This window comes from Lineus longissimus, chromosome 17, assembly GCF_910592395.1.
Source record: "Lineus longissimus chromosome 17, tnLinLong1.2, whole genome shotgun sequence".
Classification (NCBI taxonomy): domain Eukaryota; kingdom Metazoa; phylum Nemertea; class Pilidiophora; order Heteronemertea; family Lineidae; genus Lineus; species Lineus longissimus.
The window spans coordinates 13,824,256-13,848,461 of record NC_088324.1 but is presented as its reverse complement, the minus strand read 5'-3'; the positions used below and the strand labels follow the sequence as shown (position 1 = coordinate 13,848,461).

At 42.5% G+C, this 24,206-nt stretch overlaps 2 protein-coding genes across 4 annotated transcripts in view; one reads left to right on the top strand and one right to left on the bottom strand.

The window, feature by feature from the left end:
* The window catches only part of LOC135501296 (atrial natriuretic peptide receptor 1-like), a 34,644-nt gene extending 29,596 nt beyond the window's left edge, over positions 1–5,048 (top strand). Inside the window, exons 4-6 of the mRNA XM_064793333.1 lie at positions 180–2,562; positions 2,859–3,107; positions 3,701–5,048. Of these exons, the coding sequence (XP_064649403.1) occupies positions 180–2,562; positions 2,859–3,107; positions 3,701–3,835 (2,767 nt within the window). The 3' untranslated portion in view covers positions 3,836–5,048. The remainder of the gene's footprint in view (positions 1–179; positions 2,563–2,858; positions 3,108–3,700) is intronic.
* A 45-nt stretch (positions 5,049–5,093) lies between these two features.
* LOC135501121 (serine/threonine-protein phosphatase 1 regulatory subunit 10-like) lies at positions 5,094–23,595 on the bottom strand. 3 transcript variants are annotated; one of them, XM_064792944.1, is made up of 17 exons: positions 23,276–23,595; positions 21,463–21,575; positions 13,916–14,013; positions 13,382–13,468; positions 12,992–13,188; positions 12,704–12,805; positions 11,647–12,409; positions 10,013–10,400; positions 9,584–9,866; positions 9,280–9,395; positions 8,733–8,863; positions 8,527–8,602; positions 8,015–8,413; positions 7,492–7,509; positions 6,995–7,100; positions 6,609–6,836; positions 5,094–6,465 (listed from the first exon to the last, which is right to left on the bottom strand). In XM_064792944.1, exons 2-17 carry the CDS (start codon positions 21,565–21,567, stop codon positions 6,221–6,223), a joined length of 3,342 nt encoding a protein of 1,113 aa, XP_064649014.1. In that variant the 5' UTR covers positions 21,568–21,575; positions 23,276–23,595; the 3' UTR covers positions 5,094–6,220. The 3 variants fall into 3 exon arrangements, with proteins under 3 accessions (XP_064649014.1, XP_064649015.1, XP_064649016.1); XM_064792945.1 differs by having other exon boundaries at positions 11,647–12,406; XM_064792946.1 differs by lacking the exon at positions 7,492–7,509.
* Positions 23,596–24,206: the final 611 nt, after the last annotated feature.

The window sequence follows — 24,206 nt, the reverse complement described above, 5'->3', positions numbered from 1 at the left end:
ACAGCCAGCCCTGCCCCTTCACCTTCTTCAGGGCAGCGTGCCCTGCTTGACTTTTTCCAAATTCAAAAACTTTAAGAAGGCATTCTTAATGCTGTAGCAAGTTGGATGTGAAGAAAACTCGCTGAGGGAACGGCCTGCTCACGCTAAAACAATTCCCGAAACGGTTATTTCTCTTTCAGAGCAATCGTGATCGCTTACAACATACCTGGCCTACCATCATCTCAGCAACTCAACTTAGGTTCCCACCAATTGGTTGGAATTTTCAACGGAACTATCAAATGGTGGAACGACACATCTCTGTCAGCGGCTAACCCCAATGTCCCGCTTCCAATTGCACGGATCCTTCCTGTGGTCCGAGCAGATAAGTCCGGGACCACGAAAGCCTTAACAAAGGCTCTGAGCTATTTTTCGACACAGTGGAACCAGACCTACGGCACCTTCGAGAATGGTCTCAACCCGAAAACATGGCTGCCGTACCACTGGCGGAATGATACAATCATGTATTACGGCAAAAAGACATCAGGCATGGCGGGGATTCTCACCTCCATCCGGTATACCATCGGATATCTTTCCGCCGCTGACATAGCTGGTAATGCAGACATAGGCAGAGCGCGAATTGAGAACAGGGACGGCCATTTTGTGGACAGTACCTTACAAAATGTCATTAATGCAATGAACCAGCAACGTGATAGGATGAAAAGTTCTAGTTCCTTCGTAACCGACCTCTTCAGCGCAAGAGGGGCAAATTCCTACCCTCTCTCAAGTTTTTCCTACTTCATCATACACAGCCACCACAATGACAATTGTGATGCAACCATAGAATTGATACGCTATATTGAATGGTTCCTTTACGAAACAGAAGCTAGGGATATCTGCAGTTTGTACCAAATGGTCTCAATTAGTAAGCTTCTGGCTGATGAGATCAGAGATACTATTCTGAAGACAATGAAGTGTGGAAGCAAAAGCAATGAAGATGCGTATCAGCTGATGTTGAAGGCGAAGGAAACCGAAGCTATAGTACCAAAAACATGGCTCTTACCTGTGGCTATAACGTTACCCATTGCGTTAGTTTTGATCGGATTTCTTGTTGGCTATCTCTTTTACCAGAAGTACAAACTATGGAAAATGATTAACAGCAACGAATGGGATATACCGTTAGATGATATTTTGTTCTTCTATAACCAGAGGAAGATGGGGTCAACGAGTCGTTCTCTGTTTGGAAAGTCCAGGGTTTCGTTCACGTCTTTGACGAGTGAGGACCTCACTGCGTTGGATGACAACGATGCCCTCGTCTCTCAGATCATCCAGTGGCCAGGGAAATGGAAGGGGCACACTATAGGAATCAGGCTTATGAACATATCGGACATGAACGATTTGTCTCAGTCGACAAAGCGCATGTTATTGTGGATCAGAGACAACATTATCCATCAGAATGTGTTGAGGTTCCACGGGCTTACTCTAGTTGATGCTGACCGGTATGTTGTCAGTGAATATTGCGCGAAGGGGCCAATGCTAGACATTCTTCAGGATGAGAAGTTTACTTTGAATAACGATATAAAATTCAGTTTAGCCACGGATATCGTGGCGGGGATGTGCTATCTTCATTCTCACGGCGTCGTCCATGGGAATCTAAAGTCTTCGTGTTGTATAATAGATTCACGATGGACGGTCAAGATTACAGACTGGGAATACGTCCATCTTTACGAAACCTTAAAACAGAAGAAGAGCCCCTTGTTGGCGATCAGACCAAACGCAGACGATGTAGGAAAACAACAAGCTGCATTTCGGGAGTTTTGGACAGCACCAGAGATCCTGAGGGCGAATTTTGACATTGATGTTTCACAAAGTTGTGATATCTACAGTTTTGCCATAATTCTTCAGGAGATTTTCAGTCGTGAGGACCCCTATGCTGAGCACGCAGATGTGATGAACCCGGACGATGTTCTCAAGGCTGTTGTTAACAACTGTCTACGCCCGGAGCATACGGACGAGTCCCCCGTACGGATCCGGCAAATAATGGAAATAGCTTGGGCGGATGATTCGAGTACGCGCCCAAGCTTTGAACAAATCGCAAAAATGCTCAAACACGCCAACCCAACGAAGAAAAACATGTTAGATAGCATGATGGAAGCGATGGAGGAATACACCATCCAATTGGAGGAGAAAGTCGAAGAGAGGACTTCTGAATTGACCTCGGCGAAGGCGAATATGGAGCAGTTGCTCTTCGCCAATGTGCCGAACTTTGTGGCGCAGAAACTCGTCAACAACGAGTCTGTGCCGCCACAGGAGCATAAATCAGTCGCGTTGTTGGTTGTGGAGTTGAACAACCTCGCTGCGGCCTGCCAGGAAAACAAACCAGACAAAAATATGCAGCTTTTGAGTGAATTACATCGTGATATTGACGTCATTGTTGGTAAGAGACGAGACATATACAAGGTTCAATTGTTCGGGGATACGGTCATCTGCGTTTCCGGTTTGACCAAAAAGTTCGGGAAGAAACATGTGCTCCGGATGGCGGCGCTGGCTCTGGAACTGGTCAATCTGGCCATCTCGAAATATCAGGTAAGCTAACCCAATAGCAACTAAAGTTATCTTTACGTACCGCTTTTGGTCCAATTCTTTGCCATCATTGATTAAACATCATGTATGTACTGAAAACAGTGCTACTTAAGCACATTTTTGGAGATAGGTTTATACGGCCAATATTGCTTTCAAAAAGGCAGTTAGATTGGTTGCGGTTTAAGGGGATGTCTGATCAGTCAGAATTGACCTTAACAAAGGCTATCCTGTGATCGTTTATACTCATTTTTACCGGCCATTTTTTACGGTTTTCAATAAAGTTCACATTTCACTGACAGCCTGAAGAATCCACAGACTCTTTGAAGAACATCATCTGCCGCTGTGGCCTTCATTGCGGACCTGTCCAGTCGGGAGTTCTTGGTAACAGTGCCGGAAACTACGTCATATTCGGTGACGCAATCAACGCGGCCATTACTCTGATGTACTCGAGTTGCGCAATGAAGATACAGATCTCAGAACATTGTTACAAGGTGCTGCAAAACACTGGCATGTTTCAGATGGAAAAGGCAGCAGTTATAACCCTAAAGGTAAGTTCAAGTCTCAGATATGCTGCTAACGCTGGGTGATAAAAGCCACCTGGTGGCAAGTAAAGGCAACTCACATCGCTGGTAGCCTGCAGGTTTTTGTTGAAGTGGACCCTTTTAGGATTTATTTCTTTATGATATATACGTCCAAAATCTAAGTTTCTGGTCCATCTATAAAGCGGTTGCGTTGAAGGTGGATTTGGGTTTGGCTTTGCATCTAATACCTGACCTTCGTTGCTAAGGCGGTGTTCTTTACTATACAAGTATGCACCTAAATTGTGGTCGGCCTCCTTTTTTCATCCTCGAGTACCAGGGTCAGTTGCATACTTCTCCCCTCGCACACTACCGTGCAGAAAAGAACTGTATTACTGAGTGAAAGGCTCTCAACAGTGGAATCTCCCCTTATAGCAGACCTCAGTACGCAGGTCACCCTTTCTATAAACCACCGGTTTTGGTCCCGAAAAGATAATTTCTATATTTCACCACTGTCGTCAGAACACCTCTCTAAGGACAGCTTTTGACAATCCCAAGGGTGTCCTCGATAAAGAGGTTCAGCCGTCTTTTTTGTGTGATGGAAGTTGTGCCATTTCTTGCAGGATCGATCAACGATGCAGACGTATTGGCTTCTCGGCAAAGAAGGTGTGAAGTATGGGATACCGGACACGGACCAAGAATCGGACAGTAAGAGCACCAGTACGAAGAACGGAATACCTCCCGTTAGCGTCGTCTAGCATTCTTGTCCTAGTTACTATGTGTCACGAAACAGCGACTCCAGAAATATCATGACGACAAAAAGATACACAGACTAATGATCTGAAGAATGGATATATCTAATGAACATAACTTCAGGGAAGGGTGGGCGCGCGGCGTCCACAACGCATTGCAAGAGATGACACTGACTAGACTGATTCGGGCTTGCTGCTCCACCGTGTCCCCAACATAGTGAGAGAGATGCGACAGCCGTTACAACCAAGCCTATTCGGGTCTGGGTACCTGGCCTCCACGACACATTGCAAGAGATTGGATAGGCACAACCTGACCGATTCGGGCTTGCTGCTCCACCGTATTGACAACGAGGTGAGCGGCTAGAGAGCTACGACAGTAACAACGTCACTCACTCACCGTTTTGCCAACACAGTGGATCTGCAAGCCCGAATCTGTCAGGCTGTGCCAGTCTCATCTCTCGCATTGTGTTGGGAACATGGTGGGGCAGCCAGGTCCAATTTGCTCCATGATTCAGTCATGTTGTGACTGTCTCATCTCTCTCACTATGTCAGCGACACGGTGGGACAGGCCCAAATCGGTTTGGTTGTGACTGTCTCATCTCTCTCACCGTGTTGGCAATGAATCAGTCTCTCCCCTTGTTGGTGACACGATGGAGCTGCCTGGCTTAACTTAGCCTGGTTGTGACTGTCTCAGAGCTGCCAGGCTGAATCAGTCTGGTTGTTGCCATCTTATCTTTCTCACTGTATTGGCAGTACAGCGGAGCTTCCAGGCCTGATTTGGTCTCGTTGTGACGGTCTCATACCCTCTCACCCTGTTGGTGAAACGATAGAGCTAATGGGCTTGAGTTAGCCCGATTGTGACTCTATCAAGAGCTGCCAGGCCAAATCAGTCCAATCGTCACAGAGTTGGTGACTGGGTGGAGCTGCCAGGCCTGGCTGATTTGGTCATCTTGTTGTGACTGTCTCAGCTCTCTCACCTGGTTGGAGACAAGATGAGGCTGCTGGGCTTGATTGAACGTAGTTGTGACCGTCTCAGAGTCCACCAGGCCCGAAACAGCCTAATAGTGGCCGTCTCCATGTCACTTATCATGTTGCTTGGAAACACAGGGAGAGCCTGGGCCCAGTTGTTAGAAATCGCCTTGGTTTCTAACACCTGGGCCAAGTTCTGATTCACTCTGGTTGCCACTATCACAACCAACAGAAGGGAAAAGAAATTTTGAGCTATGTACCACAACATAAAAGAAAAACAAGCCCATTATTATTCAAATGCATTTCCTTAATTTCTTTGCTTTTCAAAATAATTAATGCAGACATTACATGTAACATGATTGTGATTCCAGAAATAGAATCTTTCTTTACAAACATTGTGATGCAGCATCAAATGAAAATGCATCACTTCTTCCTATTTACAAGTTTGCAATGCAAATAACCAGGCTGTCTGCTCCTAGAATGAAGACAATGTAGGGTCAATACATCTCGGATTCCTCAACAGCCACCCGAACCCATCAAATTACACCCCAAGAAAGCCACGGCTTGTTTCATACTGCAACATTCTTTGTACCCCGTACATGCACGGTATCAAGAATTAATGGTGTGTACTGTACATGTATTTCACTTCAATTATGTGTGCATAAGACGATACTGAAACCTTCAAAGCTGGGAAGAAATACAATGATATTACTTGACCAATTATCATAGCACAACTTACCTATAAATTTCTTAACTGATATCACCCCAATGCATCACTTCACAAACTATAAATCCTTAGTTACCTGTACGACTGCACCCCTCGAATTAACTTCTACCAAGAATTGATCAGCTTGGAATGAACAACTAATAAGCCCCACTCTATCCTTTCCCTCACTAGGCTTTGGCCTTTTTATTCTTTAGTGATATGTACATGTAGGTCAATATTTCATATGGCCAATAAATTTTCTATTTTTCAACTTTACAGATACATATTTTACAGACATCTCAGAATCTCTGAAAGAATGTTCAGAGTAACATGCATTTCAATTTTCAACAAAGGTTCATTGAATTTTAACAACGAACAATGCAACATGCTGACAGATCTCTGAAGGTACTATCAAAGACCAACAATGCTTCTTTGAAAAACCGGCCCTAATATACAGGGTTGACCCAGATAAATGCATCAGCTGGATTTTCCCCTTGACGATGATAAGTAGAACTGAGATAATATTACAAAACCCATTCTAAGCCCAAAATGTGTGGTCACCGATTTCCAAAGACAATTCCGTCTGAGCACAAAACAGAAATATTCGATGTCTGCAACAGGAGGGTGGACACATCCTAAAACAGCACATGGCTGTTCCCTTCTTTGCACAACACCGCAAGTCTATCACAGTTGAAAATTTGAAAATCCTATTAAGGCTACGTGGGTTTCACGTGTCGAAATTGACAGTTTTCTCCCTTCCAACAGCCCTTAGGTCCCTGGAAATAGTTGCATATTCCATTGGGGTCACGACCCCTCCCTCTAAAGCCTCCTCCTCCTCTTGGTGGTCCTGTGCCACCCCGACCACCCCGCTGGGGGAAGTTACCCCGTCCAACTCGATTTCCTTGGAATCTCTGGCCACCAAAATCATCAACCATTCCTCGGCCACCAATTTGTTGCATAGCTGAAATATGAGAAGATATTTTGAAATTCTACAGACACAGATTGAAGTTTTATTTGCCAAATTGTTCAAAAAAGGAGGTAAAATGAAAGGTCACATCTACTAGAGACCATTCACTATCAAAAACGTTTTCAATCTCAACATACCTGGGAAAGGAGGTCTCATTTGTGGCCGACCAACCACAGGTACTCCAGGGATTCCACCAAGCGGTGGCGGTACACCTGTGGGGATCATTCCTGGAGGGAAACGGATGCCAGGGGGTGGTGGCAAGATCTTGCCATCGGGGCCAACAGGCGGTGGCATTGGGATCGGGAATGGTGGTGGGGCAGCCCCATGAGGCAACATCATACCAGCTGGAGGAGGTGCCATCGTGCCTAGAAAGTAAATGAAAGAATAAGGAATAAGGAATTTGAAAAGTTGTGAAGTGTTCAGTACAGGGCAAAATAACTTCGTCCCAGTTCATCCTTGTGAGCATTGAGACACTTTGATATATTAAATGATGTCATTGACATTTTTCCTTCGGATTACTCACCAGCCAGTTGCTTTTGGAAAGGCTCCAGGATCTGCTTGAGTTTTTCTGTGAGAACATCGTGTTGAGCTTGGTCCTGGTTTGGCACCTCAGGGTTACCATTCTGGCCCTGTGAGAAGAAGAAACAGATAACATAAGATATGCAGACTCGCAAGTGTCCTTACTTTCCTGTCCAGTCGTCTTTTGACCAAAGCAGCGGTTATCTAAACAGATACATAGTATTCCCTGGTTTGTGTTCATTGACAAACTGGTATGACTTGCTAACATATAGAGATTGCTAGATTTGCCTAGCCATTTATCAGCTTTTTGGTAACTGAATGGCAACTACTTTTGCATGCAACATGAAGTTTTCTGCTAAACGAAACTATTACTAAGTGTAACCAACACAAGACACAACTGCCACTGAACTGAACCCATTGTAACAACACCCAGGTGATTGGACATTCCCCAGTGCAGATCAGGGTACATCAAATGACCTGACAACACACACGCCTAAGTACCTCGAGCCAAAGAGGATCCTTTGATGGCGAAGGGCAAGAATGATTGGAATAATGAGACCTGAGACTGTTGTTGACACTTCTGCTTTGACAGATTCATCTTTTAGCAAAGTTCTAAATATGTCATCAAAGTTTGTTTAAGTATAAAATACGCGTACATCAATCAATGAAAGAATTTTTACAAATTACAAATTACAAAAGTTTATTGAATCCGTATAAAATTTACATTTTACATGGGACGAAAATACAATAAACAGAAGTGCAGTGTAGATAGAGAGTCAGAAGAAAAGAGAGCAATAAGTAATAAAAGTAATCAAATAATACAGAAATTACTTAAGAGTGCAAGAGAATTGGTGGGCATTATTACAATGATTGCAGCAGTATTGATTGGACAAATATCAATTTCCACTAGCTTTACCCTCTCACACTTGATTGACATGTCCAGTACTGAGCAGATCTGAGGCTGTGACAAGGCACATCGGGTGAAACTGCTGACGAGATACTGAAGAACGTCAGCAATGCTTACCATGAAATTTGTGAGCAAACTCTGCACACTTGTGAGGATGGAGCTGGGATCTGGAGCAGCACCAGTAATGGGGTCAACAGCCCCAATTGGTTGTTGAGCATTCTGTGTTAACGTCTCCAGCATGCCTGTGATCTGAGGTGGTAGGGCAGGGGCTTGCATAGCTGACGTTGACGTGTCTGAGGCCGAGATGGCAGGGGGGTTCTGAGCCCCCACCTGGGAAGAGATCTGCCCCAGGAGACTGGCGATTTCTGGAGGCAGAGAGGCTTGAGCTTGACCACCAGCGGCAATTTGGTCCATGGTTTGTTGATTGTCACCAGATGTAGTGTCATGTTGCTGTTGTTGTTGCTGACCCTGCGTAGAATCGTCTGTTGGGACATAGGCGTCCTCACCAGTGCTTTCCTGCAAACAAACAAATATTGGTCACCGACAAACTCACCGAGTGAAGGTCAGGAAGGTCTGACAACCAGTCCTTATTTCAGTACAACAGAACGATCATGTATAATTCTACTTACATCTTCTAAAGGTATAATCCTCGGTTCTTCAACATCAGTGTTCTCCATTTCTGGCTCCATTGGAGTATCAGGGATCCTGAAAATGAAACGAAATGTCATTAGTTTTCTGACTTACACTTTTTTCCAGAAGATTTCTATTACAACACACAAAGGGACTCATTCTCTTTCAGAATTCATGCGGAGAGAATTCATTTTGTAAAACTCACATCTCCTTTGAGAAGAAAATCGCCTGTAAGACTCCCTGTTCTCGAGACCTTTGGACGTCACGCTCCGTGCTCCTAGCACCATGTTCAGTAGTCCTCGGAGTCAGATTGGAGATCAGGGAAGGTCGTCTCCACTGAAAATATACATGAATCACTTTTAGAGATGGATGGAGAGAAAAATTTATCCCGTTCTGATTGACAGAGGCGAAATAGTTAGGCCTACATACATGTCTACATTCTTGTAATCTTTTATGCATCAGATGCTCAAATCCTAGGCCTGGGGTGAATTCGAAAATAACAATTTCACAAAACCTACATAAAGCGCTGACCAGCATCTCCCCAATAAACTGTCATTTTATTGCTTGTATGTACATGTACATCATGTACATGTAAATGTACATGTGCATGACCATGTACATGTAGACGCTGGATTCTAGACAACAGTGCTGTTCTCACAATGATGTATTCGATTACGGGCAAGTGATACCGTCTAAAAGCCAGACACCTCTCACACACAACTCCCAACGATCTTCCCTGAAAAGTCACTTACTGTCATCTTCTCGGCCATTTTATCAGCACTGATAGCCTTGGCCCTCTCCATCCCATGACGTTCAGTCGCCATTTCTTGCTTCTTCATGTCCTCAAAGTTGTGCTTATTCACATTCACTGTAAAAAAGGAAAACATGTCGCATTAAAAACATGTAAAATGAAGTACTTTGTAGCTGCTCCTTGACCTTTTGGCAAAGAGGGCCCAAGTGCTCGAGCTTTCTGACCTTGACATTGGTGGTTAGAGAGCTAGTTGTCCAGGTTTACAGTCATGATAATTCATGACAAGAACATGACAAATACCTTACCTCTCTCATGTTCATCCATCTCGAAGAAATGAACAGATCGTAAAAACTTTTCATCACGCCATGAAACTGTCTTCTTCTTCTTCTTCTTGCCGTTGTTATTATTTGAGGACTGACTACCGACGGATTCTGTGTCAGTCGCGCTGGAGGCATCTCCACCTGCCATGCTCATCTCAGCTTTCTTGGCCGCACCTTGCTCTCCGTCGGCCATGGGGAAATCCTCACTCTCACCCATTAATCCCTTATCTTGTTTCACCTCACTCGTATCAAGAGTCTCTTTGTAAAACTGAAAGAACAAGCGTGAATAGCTTTGGAGAACTATAGCATGAGATAGGGGCTTGAAGTAACCTATCATCTGACCTTCAAGGGTCCTCGCCAAAAGTCTCCCTTGAAGAGAAGACAAAGAGACACAAGTTTCCCTGATATGCTTACCGATGGCACATTTTTTGTAGGAGTAGGAGGCGACGTTGGCGTTGACGGTTGCTTGACGATTGTCCCAATACTTGTCTTCCGCTTCTTCTTGAGCGGCACGACTGGTGGCGGTGCAATTAAAGCATTCATGAAATCAGAACTGTCCGCCAATTCGTACGCCTTAGGTCGTTTTTGGGGTGGAATGAGCTTGATTTTCCCCGGTGATGTTTCCGTTGGTGAAGATTTCTGGTTCTCCTGACTATTTGTTCGTACAACCGGGGCCGGTAGAACAGGTCTTGGTTTTCTCTCGAGAGGTTTCGTCGTAGTTGTGCTTGTACTTGAGATGGTGATGTTGTTTGAACTGATGGAGGTGGCGCTGGTACTGGTTGTGACCATTGCACTGCCACTCCTAGAGAAAGAAATGGTATAAATTATGATAAAAGACAGTCAAGAATTAGATGCTGCTGTGGGAAATTATCATCTGCAAAGCAATAAGATGAATCAGGAGCTCAATGGCATGCACAAGTCCTGTTTGGCAGAAGAACATGCATGGACATTGTAAGTTGCGAGTAGGATATTGTCAGTCACTATTTTCTCAAGATAAGATGAACCAAGACTCAGCACTCAGTGTTACAGGTACAATAACCCATACGACCAAGCAAACTTCAACTGGGTTCTTTGAGGACAGGGTGTTGCAATGTGCTGCGTAAAGTGTGGTTAAGTGCGAACTGTAAGTTCATATGACCCGTCTCAATATAGAAGATCGCGTCATAACAATAATAATCATTATTACTTTTCGAAACAAGGACATCCAATATTAGTCTGAACATTGATAACCACAAAAAGCTTGAGCTTTTCACATTGTGCATGGACTTATAAGCAATGGGCGAAAAACTATTCAAAGTCATCTCCCAATGTGCACGCGAAGGACAGTCTTAGTGGACAGGTAGGGGACAATAAACTTTTTGTACAGTTACACTGTGCAGTGAGTTACCCGGGCCAAATTTTCCACTGCAGCCTATTGGTTAAATTTGAAATGAAAAAAATAGGTGGGATTATAACTTGAAGTAAAGGAAGTGTGTGGAGAATGTTGCAGGGGATTAGACCATGCCAGACTCTCACAAGTTCCTGGATTTGATGCGGGGAATGGATGGCAACCTGAAACTAAGAAGTGATCCAGCTTTTCAAGACATGCCCATCTGGATTTTCTTCTTCCCGCCGCACAATATTTAGATCACGATTGTCCTGAATCAGGTCAAATACCAGTACTAGCAGAAGGGATGTCGATTGTCAACCATAATACACTTTTTTACAGCATCGAGGTATATTGCAGCCTTTATGACTAACAACTCATGCAATAGAGAGCGATCTTTTCATGTGGATATGAGCCAAGTTACAAAGAGTTGCAACAAACATTTTATTGTCTGTAAAACCTTGGCAAAATGACACAAACACGAATGATAGTAAAATGGGGAAAATCGAGCTATTTCATTGCGTTCTATTCAAAATATCCAAGTGTTTGAATAGAGAACAATGCTAGCTTTACCCTTTCACCTTACATGAATTAGCATTCCATTGCCAACCATTCTTTTATGTTTCATTTAAAAAATCTATCACAGAAATAAGACCACACTTTTCAACACCCAGACACTTACGGTGTTTTCTTGATGACTAATTTTAACTTCTCTCTCTCCACCTCATCAACTTTTCGTCTCACTGGCAATGAAGGCTGCTCCGTCAAGCCAGTATCACGAAACTTAGTCGTGAAAGGTTTGACAGTCTTAGGCCGCTCTTTCCCGTCCTTTCTATCCACAACACCACTCTTCACGTCTAGTAATGAAGACGTCTTCAACACCTTTGGTTTGATATCATTTGACAGAAAATGTTCACTAGTCCGCTTATTAAGAGGTTTTTTAAGTACGTCTAATTTGCCACTATTTTCTTCCTTTTTCACATTAGGAGTCTCTATTTTAGCAGTGTTTCCATCAGTCTTTTTGTGGGTGCTGGTATCTGAATTATTTGAATGCAATCTATGATCTCTGTGTCTTGAACTTGAACCTGACCCCAATCCATCTTTTTTCTTATCATCATGACGTCTATGTTTATCATGGCGATGTTTATCAGATTTATCACCGTCCTTGCGTTTATCCCCATCGTTACTATGGCGACGATGTTCCTTATCTTTTGATGACGACTTGTGATGATGACTATGACCATGTCTGTGTTTATGTTTGTCAAGTTTATCGTTTTCTTCTTTGATCTTATCTTTCAAGTCTTTGATCTTTAAACTCCTCAGTTTGTCGTCTGCATTTCCCTCCTTCGCATCACCGTTTCCTCCCTCCGTCTTGATCTTCTTCTCCTCCTTTGATCTGTCACTTTTCTTGTGTTTTTTCTTTTTCTTTCCATCCTTGTCACCTGCTAAATGGAGGAGGAATACAACTGTATTGTATACTGTATAGTGGGGTGAACGCTAATACTCTAAAACCACAAATGTTTGGTGCCTTTTACTCTCGTGTTTCACAGAGAATATCATGGTCGTAAAAAGATCTAATTGTCACGGGGTCGACAAAATGCAAAATTAAATGTACCCCAAGGTTGCACGTCAGGACAATGGTGAAAAATATGCACTGGTAAAATGTTCATTCACATTTCCTGATGCATTCAAGAACTTCTATGTCCGCCTCGCAATATCAAGCCCTTCAGTTGTCTTACCTGAATTCACTGCATTTTCAGCCAACGCAGCATCACTTTCCCGTATTTCCCGTATCCTGTCCATCCATCTTTCGACAATCTCATTTGAAAGATTTTTTATTTCTGAAAAATATGAAAACAGTGTCATCTCCAAAACAAAGACTTCAATATGTGTTCACATCATAGAAGTCTGTGCATGCTTTTCCCCAAGCAAGTTTTATTTAATAATCACTGCCACAATCAAATCTTGGACAGGAGAATACTCCCCCATTCAGCAGCACGGTACAATATCAAAGAAACAATTCTTACCATCAGTTTCAGCCAGTTTACACAGTCCTTTGATGGTTTTAGCACAGTTGTTCGACTTTAGTAACTCGACTGAGAATTTACTGACGGGCATCATTTGATACAGGTGGAGCAATTCAAGAAGGAATGGAGTATTTTCATCTGACTTTGCATCTTGTAACCAGACATTCAGTAGGTCCCAGCCACCGTCGTCAATGAATCTGGAATGAAGAAGGTCAAAGGTCAGTGGAAATCTAGATATAATCATAAATCATCAAGGTATATGGTCACTTTGTCACTTGGAGTATGCTTTCTCTGAAAAAAAACATTGGGCCTATGAATATTTCACAGGAGACTGGCTTCACCAGGAATATTAGACTTTGACTGCAAGGAAAAAATGGCCAAATAACTCACTTTTCAAATAATTCTCGACTTCTTGTCGCCCTCAGAACATTGACAAATACACATCGGCAGACAAGCTTTTTGGCCTCCTTCATTAACCTGAAGATTAAAAACATGAATCAGTTAATCACTCGGAGATTTCTGGGGAATCCTTTTTTGTTCCACCAGTGCCTGTACTTGTGTCGCTAACCAGCCTACCAGTGTCGCTACCCAGCCTACCAGTGTCGCTACCCAGCCTACCAGTGTCGCTAACCAGCCTACCAGTGTCGCTACCCAGCCTACCAGTGTCGCTACCCAGCCTACCAGTGTCGCTACCCAGCCTACCAGTGTCGCTACCCAGCCTACCAGTGTCGCTACACAGCCTACCAGTGTCGCTACCCAGCCTACCAGTGTCGCTACCCAGCCTGGCAAGATTGACAGTCTCAATTTTATTCATCAGAGGACCTGAAGAGACAACCATCTGCTTTTCAAGACTGGGCCCACTATAACCCCTCCCCCCTCCCAACGCTGACCCCCCCCAAAATAGGACACAATGAGTTTACTTACACCACTAGTTTTGCAATCTCTTCCTCATTCTTGATGTCACCATCCACACCAAGATGAGGGGACAAGGCCTTTAGCATCTTGCTGGGTTCCACGCAGGCCTATAAGTAGACAAAGGATGAACAACATTAGAAACAGAGGCTGCAAAAGGATGAAAGAACGAAAGGGACACTTTCAATAATACAGTTTCAGAGCTCCTGTGTAGTGGGAACTAAGCGGCTTCAACCATAAGTTGAAAACAAAACAGTTGGTGGAATGTTTGTGTACCATTTTGGATGCAAAAAAACTGCCCTTTACACGTTTCACCAGTTAAATCAGGGCACACCCTTTCTGAAGTAGTCCTCAGCTCAGAACTTTCTGAAGGACTCTAGTAGTGTACAGTAGTGATGCTCAAAGATGTTGGAAGATTTCATGAAAATGCAAGTGCAAGAATATCAATATGAAGCAGAATGAAAAGAAACTGACCAATTACAATATAACCTGATCACTCTTATAGTCATTACCCAGACAATAATATGACACAAATACTATTTCAAGCAAAAGATAATTATACATGTAGTTTAACATAATATCATACAAACATATCGAAGGACAAAAAGAAAAACATAATGACAATTCATACAAAACCACCTTGGGCACCATCACAAAATGATGGTTTGATATGAAAAATCATGATATAGCAATATTCAATTAACAAAGGGAATACACAAATGTAATTGATCACGTTTGAATCACTGAAGGAAATATTGAACAATGTATGCTTCGATACCATAGGAACCTGTAAACGTGAGGCCAAAACAGCCCCAGGGCAAATGAATGTTTCACTGACAATGTGCTTTTTCCAAGATGATTACTGCAACACTGTGTATTTGGGATGAGCAGCTTGTTTAAGTGGCCTCCGGCAACTTGGAGACTGTTGCACAATCCATCACTATGGTGAACAACAAACCAGCACAGAATCAGCAGACGTCATCTTAGGGTTCTTTGTCAAACATCTTAGGCATATACCCAGCATGACAGTATTTTACAAGGACGTCTTGGTTGGAAGTAGTTGATCATGGCGTCCAGATATGTATTGTGTGCCAGAAGGTCGACTTGCATTGCATAGCACCATAAAGGACATGTTTGGAGATGAAGCCTACGGCACAACAGGCTTGGCAGGAATATCGTTTACACAATAATTGACTGCAATTCACATCGACTCTTCTCATTTCAAACATGGCGACCGAAAATTCATCAAGGAGTCGTGAATCGCTGCCAGCCACAACCAATGAAATTACTCAGTTCCTATAGAGTGAGCACTGCAGACATTGATCTGCAGGTGTTAATAGTTGGTAGAACATTGGCCGGCATTTCTGGATGCATCCAGCAACAGCCCTCTGTATGGCTCCAAGCCACACACGCCAGGCTGTAAAGCCGGCCAAAGTAATGGCTGGTGTCAATTCTTGCTGCGTTTCAAATTTTTAATTCTGGCCACATCAGTTCTTTACTACCAACAACAAGCTCTTCCAACTCTCATAGCCAAGGCTTGAAATGGTACCAATTCATGGCATTGCAACTTCTTTTATATACTTGTACTAATATCTGTAGGTGGTGCCAGCGGCTCAATTTTTCTGAACTTTCAAGTGGATTTGGCAATTCTTCTGAATTACTTATATCATGTTCATCATATTGTTCAATCTTATCTTTCACTTAATATTTCAATTTTTAAAGGGATTCAACATCGGTCGTCATCTTCTGCTGGACTCCTCCTCGGGGCTGGAGTGATGTTGTCAGCTGATCCTCAGTGTTGCATCAGGTGTCCCATGACGATCTCCTAAATTGATTCCACCTATCACCATGGTTACCTGTTGCCATGATCTATACTACCACTGAGGAAAACCACAGAGAACTTCTTAATTTCTTTCAGCCATCAGAAATGCGAAGTTATATATTTTCATCAGTTAATTGACAAAACTTAGTTAGCATGGATAAAAATAAAATTTTCATTTTTTGACAATCAGACCATCAAAATAAAATGTTGTCAATTCACCTTATGATAATATTGTGAACAGATTAATTAGTGAATAATCTTGAATTAATCAGCCTAATCTGCCTAGTCGGTGGCATTTGTCATTGTATGTTGCAATCGGATGCAGTTATCATACATTCATGGTACCAGGCGAGTATTCTAGACCCCCCCCTGTGGAGCCTACTTGACCCCCCTGTGGAGCCTACTCTACCCCTAGGTTCAGTTTCCAGCCTCCAGTCAAGGTCTTGCTTCAGGCAGTCAGTCTGTACCAAGAAGCCATTGTCCAACATCAAATGCAGCCTGCCAATGACAAATCAACAGTTATGTCCAGCAAGACCACTTCTACTAAATGAAAGCAGTCATGCCTCATTCTTCGCCAATGACAAGATGTATTTAACATCATAGCAGTAGCCGATGGTCAGAATTAGGTGTATGTCAGTCTCGTTTACCAGGGAGAGTGCTTACTGAAGATCATTCCATTGGCATTGCTGATAGCATTTTCATATTGTGAAGAACCATCACCTCAATCAGTGTACTTTGATATGTTCTTCATACAGGTCTATTCATCTTCACTAGTTTTAAACCTTGGTTCAGATCTTCTTAGGAATTCTAGGATGACATTTCAGTCTTGCAATTGGGTCAGGTCGGCAGGCAACACTTCACCAGTACCATCCTAGAAACAATTTTGTAAGATTTTTAAAGCAAGGAACATTACAGTGAGAACAATGAGATATCACATGATGCACATACATTGGAAAACTTTACAGAAAGAGACATTAACTCCACAGATACATTTCAGTTTTGAAATTTACACTAGCAGGGAATACAGCTGCATCGCAATTGAGTGAAAGGAATTTTGACTTCGAGGCAACACTATGCAAAACTGATAAACCAGTGACATTACTTCTGTGATGAAAATACAACATTAAACTTCCGCATTACATGTCCACTTTCACTCTTCGACATTGAGCCAGGTGGCAGTAGCGAAGTGTGGAGGGGTCAACCAGGATGTAATCTTCACATAGCACATGCTGTCCGCAACATCGGCAGCCGCATTGGACACGAATGGCTCCAAATCACCTCGCGGCACAACAACTAGAGGACGCTGCAGTCCATCCGGTTTGTGCACCACCCTGGCTTGAACATTTTACCAAGGAGAAGACAGTAGGCCCAGGGTTACTGCAAGGCCAATACAGTCCTGGCTCTTCCATAATTTTATGAACGTGCTCTCATCCATTAGAGAATAATTTCTTTTGGGCAGTGCTAGTACTGGGTTGAGATTCAGTTGTAACTCTGTCACAGACTTTGATAATTTGCATAGTGCTGCATCAGCTAATACTAGGGGACAGTATCAATGAAGTGTTGCCTGTCCTTTTGTTCTGTGAGGGTTCATTATGTATAATTAGTTCAATATGATGTTCCATTGAAAAGACAAGAAACAACCTTGTAACTAATCTCAAAGTTTATTGACCATATCTACATCATTTGTTACATATACACAATATGAAAAACATGGTTTATAGCAAGGTTCAGATACATCCCACAAATCAACTCCATACCAATACTTCCTTAATGAGGTTCATCTGTTCAGTTGTATATTGAGATAACAAAGTTTACCAATACTTCACTGCGATAATCAAGAACTGGCATTATAGAGCGGGCACTTTGAGGCTTTACCAGTCAGCTTAGAATACCAGAAGTTGACGGAAAATGTCAAAGCCTTCTACAGTTCTATTCGAGCGGGAGTCGGCAGATCTCTGAACCTCTCTATTGACAGGAATACCAACAATAAAGTCATCACAAAACTTCTCGAGATCAGTTTCATATTCATAATACATGACAGACACAAGTCCCTTGAAAACCCAGCAAGGCCTACTTACAGCAGACAAAAGCTTTTTATATTGGTATCAAGAGAAGAGTTGTCAACTTACCTTGTATGTCAAACGAGGAAAACAGGAAAAGATTTTAAAACAGCCACTTACCTGTTTTACAACACTCATGTTCACCTGAATTCTGAAGGACTAGATATAGCACCAGACCCCCCCCCCCCCCCAACAAGCATGACTCATACACTCCATGGAAACTGAAAGACTACAAACATCACCGCCCCCTCCCCACCCAAGCATGGCTCATTCACTCCATGGAAACTGAAGGATTAGACACAGCACCCCCACAGAGCCATGGCTCATTCACTCCATGGAAACTGAAGGATTAGACACAGCACCCCCACAGAGCCATGGCTCATTCACCCCATGGAAACTGAAGGATTAGACACAGAACTTGACACAGCCACCGGGAACCCGAGACACGCCCTTCATAGAAACTGATGGATTGGCAAGGCATGGAAACTGGACTGAACAGCCCCCTCCAAGCCGACACCACATCATGGACGAACCTTACCAATGGCATAAGGTCACCCGACACATTCCCCTCGACTGAACAGCCCCCTCCAAGCTGGCACCACATCATGGACGAACCTTACCAATGGCATAAGGTCACCTGACACATTCCCCTAGACTGAACAGCCCCCTCCAAGCCGACACCACATCATGGACGAACCTTACCAATAACATAAGGTCATCCGACACATCCCCCCCTCCAAAAAGCGGACACATCCTATCAACACTGAATACATGTGTACCACCCCCAGCAGCTAAACACCCCATGAGAACAGAACAGCTGGACAGAATGTCAACCAAGAAGCCTGGGAACCCTACTGTACTTGTGTAGCACTACATCACAATCCATTCACACTATACATTGCTCCAGTATTATCAAATCATCCAAATCATCTATGCTTTCCTCCCAAGGTTGTCATATCATAGACACAAGGTTCCCACTGCAACATTTTTAACTGTCTAGGTTGTATCGGGCTCAAGTTTAACCAGGGATTACCGCTGTAGAAGTCAGTGCCCTCCCAAATGGCCTTCAGAGGCAGACATGTGATAGCCACATTGTAGATAGTTCTAAATGTAGTGCCCAGCTACAGGTCTTCACTTAGCTATGCAAAATTCTGCATACTCAGCAGTTCTTTCACAACAGTAGCCAGTTGCTATAGCAACATATCAGACTCCCAATATCGCTCCAGCCTCTTTACATGGCAACCAGCGTCTATGATGCAACAACCTTCATCAGCACTTTTCTATTACTTGATGCTCGATTGCTTTTTTTATATCTTGATATAAATTACTTCATTGGAGTCACTGCCTCGTCATATTTCTTATTTTCAGATCTGTTTATGCTGTCAGGCAGGTAGTACTAGCAGAACTCAATATTTTCTGTTATAAGTTTTCCTGGCTGTTTCTCTGACCATCTCGTCTTGTAAGTTCCTTTATATACCAACACTAGTCAGCATTAATGTGGCTTTTGTACTTTTATATTTCAACTTTGACATTCATCCAATCACTCGCATTCGACTCGTGCAATTATTTATCATTGACAACTGCAATCTTTTTTCAAACTTCATATTTTATTGAGAAAATAGTAAACATACTTACCACCTGTTCTCCATAATGAATTATACAGAGGTGAAACTTTATGTTCATTCCTCAATAAGTCTATCCAAACTATATAGGCCCTTGTCTTTTCTATGGCACAGTAATGCCGAGTTCAGGGGCAGCCCCAACGTTTCCAAAATATTTCATCATGTACATGAAGAAGATGCATTTTCAGGTTGTGGGTTGTCTCAATACATGCAATAAGAACAGCCTGATAGAGGATACACTTATTGGGAGAATTGCACTCGTCTTTTTATGGAGACATGGAAGCTCCTTGGTTATCTTGGCAGCACAATTTTATATTATGATCCTCAATTGTTAGTCCAGCTGCTGCATTTTTTGTGGTACTAACTATTACCAGTACATTTATTCAGCTTCCTCCAGTCTTTTTAGGATGATTTCTTCAGAGAGACTGAGTCTAAGTAAGACTTCAGTGGCTAAATGAACACTAACCTTCTAATAATCTTGTTGTTTCCTTAGATCCTTCGTGATAATCCATGCAAGATATTTCGAAGAACAATCCACTGCATAATGTAATCCATTGTGATCCTAAGTGGCCTGTCCTGGCACACTTTCCGTTGAAGATATAGCTTGACCGAAACGGCAAGCAGCACCACCACAGCAACTGATTATGAATCATTTACTGTCCTCAGATCGATGATAGGCCGTGGCTCCCCCACTGGCAGAAAAGATTGGCGAAGACTCCAATTTTACAAGGATAATTCAATTGGTTGAATTTAAACCACTAGTAATCTGTTTTCACAGAAGCAGCTATGTGGGAAATGGCTTCAACCACGCAGATGGTGACCAAAAATATTGCTGTAAGTCCTACTCATTGGTTTTCTTTTCTGCCACTGGCGGCGCCGAGGCCATTACAGACAATTCGACTGCCACTCGATGGCCAAGTGATCCTTTCAAAACGTCTGTCACGCTTACTTTGGACCTTGAACTGAACCACCCAACAGTTGGTTCCCAAACTTGGTCCCAATAGAACAACTTCACGAGATGTCTGCCACATCGAATGGGTGAAAAGGCACAGGTGGTCTCAAAGTCTGACCAACCACAATAACATAATACTCACCAACTTCCCAAGAGAAAACGTTCATTGATCAGTACAGATTTTCTCCCAACTTTTTTACAGCTATACAGTAGATGCTATGGATTTTCTCTGATGAGTGGAGCTACAACTGCAATACACAACTGTAACATTGAAAATCTCATCTGTGATGTAAGCAAAGGTTAGAAGTAGCATATGTGCAACATAAACCATGAATGAACTTTTCATTACATCTTCAGGAGGTTGACTATTGGGACCAAATTTACCTAACACAATCTCAAAACAGATTCATGAATGGTCATTTCAAATTCAACCAGCTTTTTCAAACGAGAAAATAAAGATACATATTACATGTCGGTCAAACGCTTCCCATCATAGAAGAAAGGTTTCTATACTCTAAAACATACCTGAAAAAGAATGGCTGGAAGGATTGCATAGAAACAGATAAGAAATGTGCATTTTTGGATGGCTTCATTTGTCGGCTCCTGGTCGGTTTGGTCACGAGCTCAGACAGTAAAGACCATCATGCACTAACAGTTACTTCTGCTGTATCACATTGGTGCAAATTCTCTGATGAGTGACCCCTGCCCCATGCCTGTCACCAATTGACTGGTGAAAACTGATAAAGGAGTTAGTATTAGTAATAGGACCTGAATGAATTTTGAACTTGTCCTCAAACAATAGGCAATCCTCCCAGATTAAAACAAAATTCTGAAAATGCACAAAAAGGATAATGATTATTTTGTCTACTTGCACAATTGCATGAAATCTTCCCTTTGAGATCTACACTACCACAGTCTCAGAATCAACAGATACAGGAATACAGCATCACTTATGGCAACTTCTTCACACCAAAATAAGACTGTATCCCAACCAACAAAACTGCCAAATATTTCCATCAGCTAGTCGAGATTCAGAATTGAATAATCCCAGTGCATTTTAAAACAATGTCAAGGACAACAATTTATTGAAAAACCTGAATTACCATTTCCATGAGTGATTTTATATCAGTTTGAGAGTCAGCTTCATCTAACAGAGAGTCTGTCTCTGAAAGATTCCAGTTCATGGGCTCGGCTTCGGGGGAAACCATGATTATATCTGAAAAGAAAAAGAAGCAGGTCTGAGGAAATGCCTATTTGTATTACAAACAGCTGCTGCACTGGATGTGACCAAATGAAAGTTGGGGCAGGTTGCAGTGACCTTCCATAGCGCATCAAGTCACATGCATGCATGAAAAAGGGTGTTTGTCTGGTGAGGGCACTAAATTATTCCTGTCGCTTGGTTGGTGACAGTGTCCCACTCAGAATTTTTCAAGGCATTTGACAATATCATCCCAAAACAATCTGTCCACTCGGATAGGCAACATGTGCCCAAAGACGTAGGTAATTTTGTCTACGGGCTACACGGTAAGTTAGACCTCAATCACATACACAAGGACAACCCAGACAACTTGTCCCGTAGACACAACTCAGACAACATGTTCCCATAAATTCAAGACAAAGTGTCATTTTTCCTACACAATGTTAGACCACAATCTACCCTCGGGCAAGCCAGACAACTAAGAAGGCCCCTGGAACAACTCGGGACAACATGTTTCCAAGGATAACCTGTCATTTTGCCGAGGACCACAATCATCATACTCCCAAGAACAAGTCTGCCCCTGGAACAACTACATGAACTAGGACAACATGTTCCCAAGGACGATTTTGTCTAGGAACAATATCATACCCCCTAGAACAAGCCATACAAGTCCCCTGGAAAGCTCATATGTTCCCAGAGACAACCTGTCATTTTGCAATGGATAACTATCTTATCCCCTTGACCAAACCAAATAACTCGTCCCTTGGAACTACTCAGACCACATGTCCCCCGAAAAACAATAGGCTCTTTTTTCCTTGGACCACAAATTTGGCACAATCGGAACGAGTTTACAATCCCCGATCACACCCCAAAAAAAGGTCATCGGTTGACTAACCAAGCACCACTGTTCAATGGATTTATAGTTGAATGCGATCAAACTACGTCATTTCCGATCGGGGATTCTAAAGTTTAGCCGCACAATCTTATCCCCGTGTCTAATAAGCCAGGCTAAAACTTGTCCCCAACTATGAAGAACAAAAGGGGCTTAAGCCCTCCACGGTACAACTTCCTGTGCTCAAATATACTCAGCAGAAAAAGAAACTGTGCATCATGGAACTGAGGTAATCGGTTTATACTAATCATTCAAAATCTTCAATCAAATTTTTCTGATACAAAATCATGCTGCAATTTTTCAGTTTCACTGACAACAATAAAGCATAAACAGTAAAAAATGTGTTCAAAATCAAATGCCAAGTATGAAATCTTTACCTTGAAACAGGGTGAAAAACAAACATAGAGAGCCACAAATAATTTTAAAATGACAAAGATGAAGTGCAAAGTTCAAGGGGACAAGTCCAATCTGTTCAAGAGTGCGGTGCTGCCCCCTATTGGCAGTCGTTAATACTACGAACGCACCTTACCCACCACAGTGCTACCCCCTATTGGCAGTCCACAATATTACGACCGCTCCTTCCCTTCCAAAATCAATCTTCCCGACCAAATTCTGGCACAAAATACGGGGCAAAATACAAAGGGGCACACCATCTAAACGACATACGTGAATTCTAATGATAATAAAATGGCTAAATTGGACACTCTGGTGTACCAATAATGTTGTATACGGTGTGAAAACGGGAAGAAACACAAAAAGCCAAGTCGTCACAGCGCCGTCGCGCACAACCACAGCTCATTATATATGCATGCTAATCGGAACTTACGCCCATATGCTGTGAAATACGTCCTCTGTAGCTTCTCACAGTTATTCCTCGCACTTATTATATATATATTTCAAAAGTATAGTTATTATAGATCACTTTGGTATATATCTTGTTTTATATAGATCAGTAATCTTCTGTATTTTCGATGTTGAAATGGTCACATTCCTTCCACATCAATTTCGTCCGGAACGCAATATGGCCGTCTACTGGTTGGAATTTTGTCTTCGCCACCTCAACTTCGTCCCCCTCTGGTTCGATCGACGAGCATCTAACGCGTATGAAACCTGTAAAGATAGAATAATGACACATTATAGCATATTTTGAACATTGTTTGGGGTTGAAAATATTCAGGGAAAGGGAATTATTTTGATTTTATTTCAGACAGCAGATTTCTTGCCATCTTCACGCACCTTGCCACAGCCTATCTCTGACGTCAGAAGCGAGACAAGAAGGGTGGAAAGGAAGTGGAGCGTATCAGCTACGAATCCGCATTTAGATATAATAATTATTCTGTGATTATGAGCTTATATGAAAACAACTATACTCACATCAGTCCCATGTTCATATTTTCGTTCGAGAAGTTATTTTTGAATTACAGATACAATGTTTCTGAGGTACAATTGATATCGTTTCTCATGCCCGAACCTCCCATGCAATCCTCAATAAAGTGCATAATCAATATAATTTAATGAGGTCCAATTAGACACGCTTTTCTGGGTATATTCACCCTTCTATGATAAGCATGGCTTGGGTATGCGAGGGCAAACTGTTATGATTAACACTCAATGTCACAAACACGTTGATAATGCGTTAAATTGGTGCTTGTACACTCAAAACCAGTTAAGACCTCGCTTTCAGGTTAATGGTGTTACAAATACACACCACCAATGTACAGCTTTACCAACAGGATCTCCTGGATCACAGGCTAAAA

Excerpts from the sequence above, each read along its gene's own strand:
- LOC135501121 (XM_064792944.1), bottom strand. The coding sequence starts at position 21,567 with ATGGTTTCCCCCGAAGCCGAGCCCATGAACTGGAATCTTTCAGAGACA. Across the intron at positions 14,014-21,462 it reads TAAAATCACTCATGGAAATG|GCCTGCGTGGAACCCAGCAA; the intron begins GTAATTCAGGTT and ends GTCTACTTATAG. Across the intron at positions 8,864-9,279 it reads AAATGGCCGAGAAGATGACA|TGGAGACGACCTTCCCTGAT; the intron begins GTAAGTGACTTT and ends GTATATTTTCAG.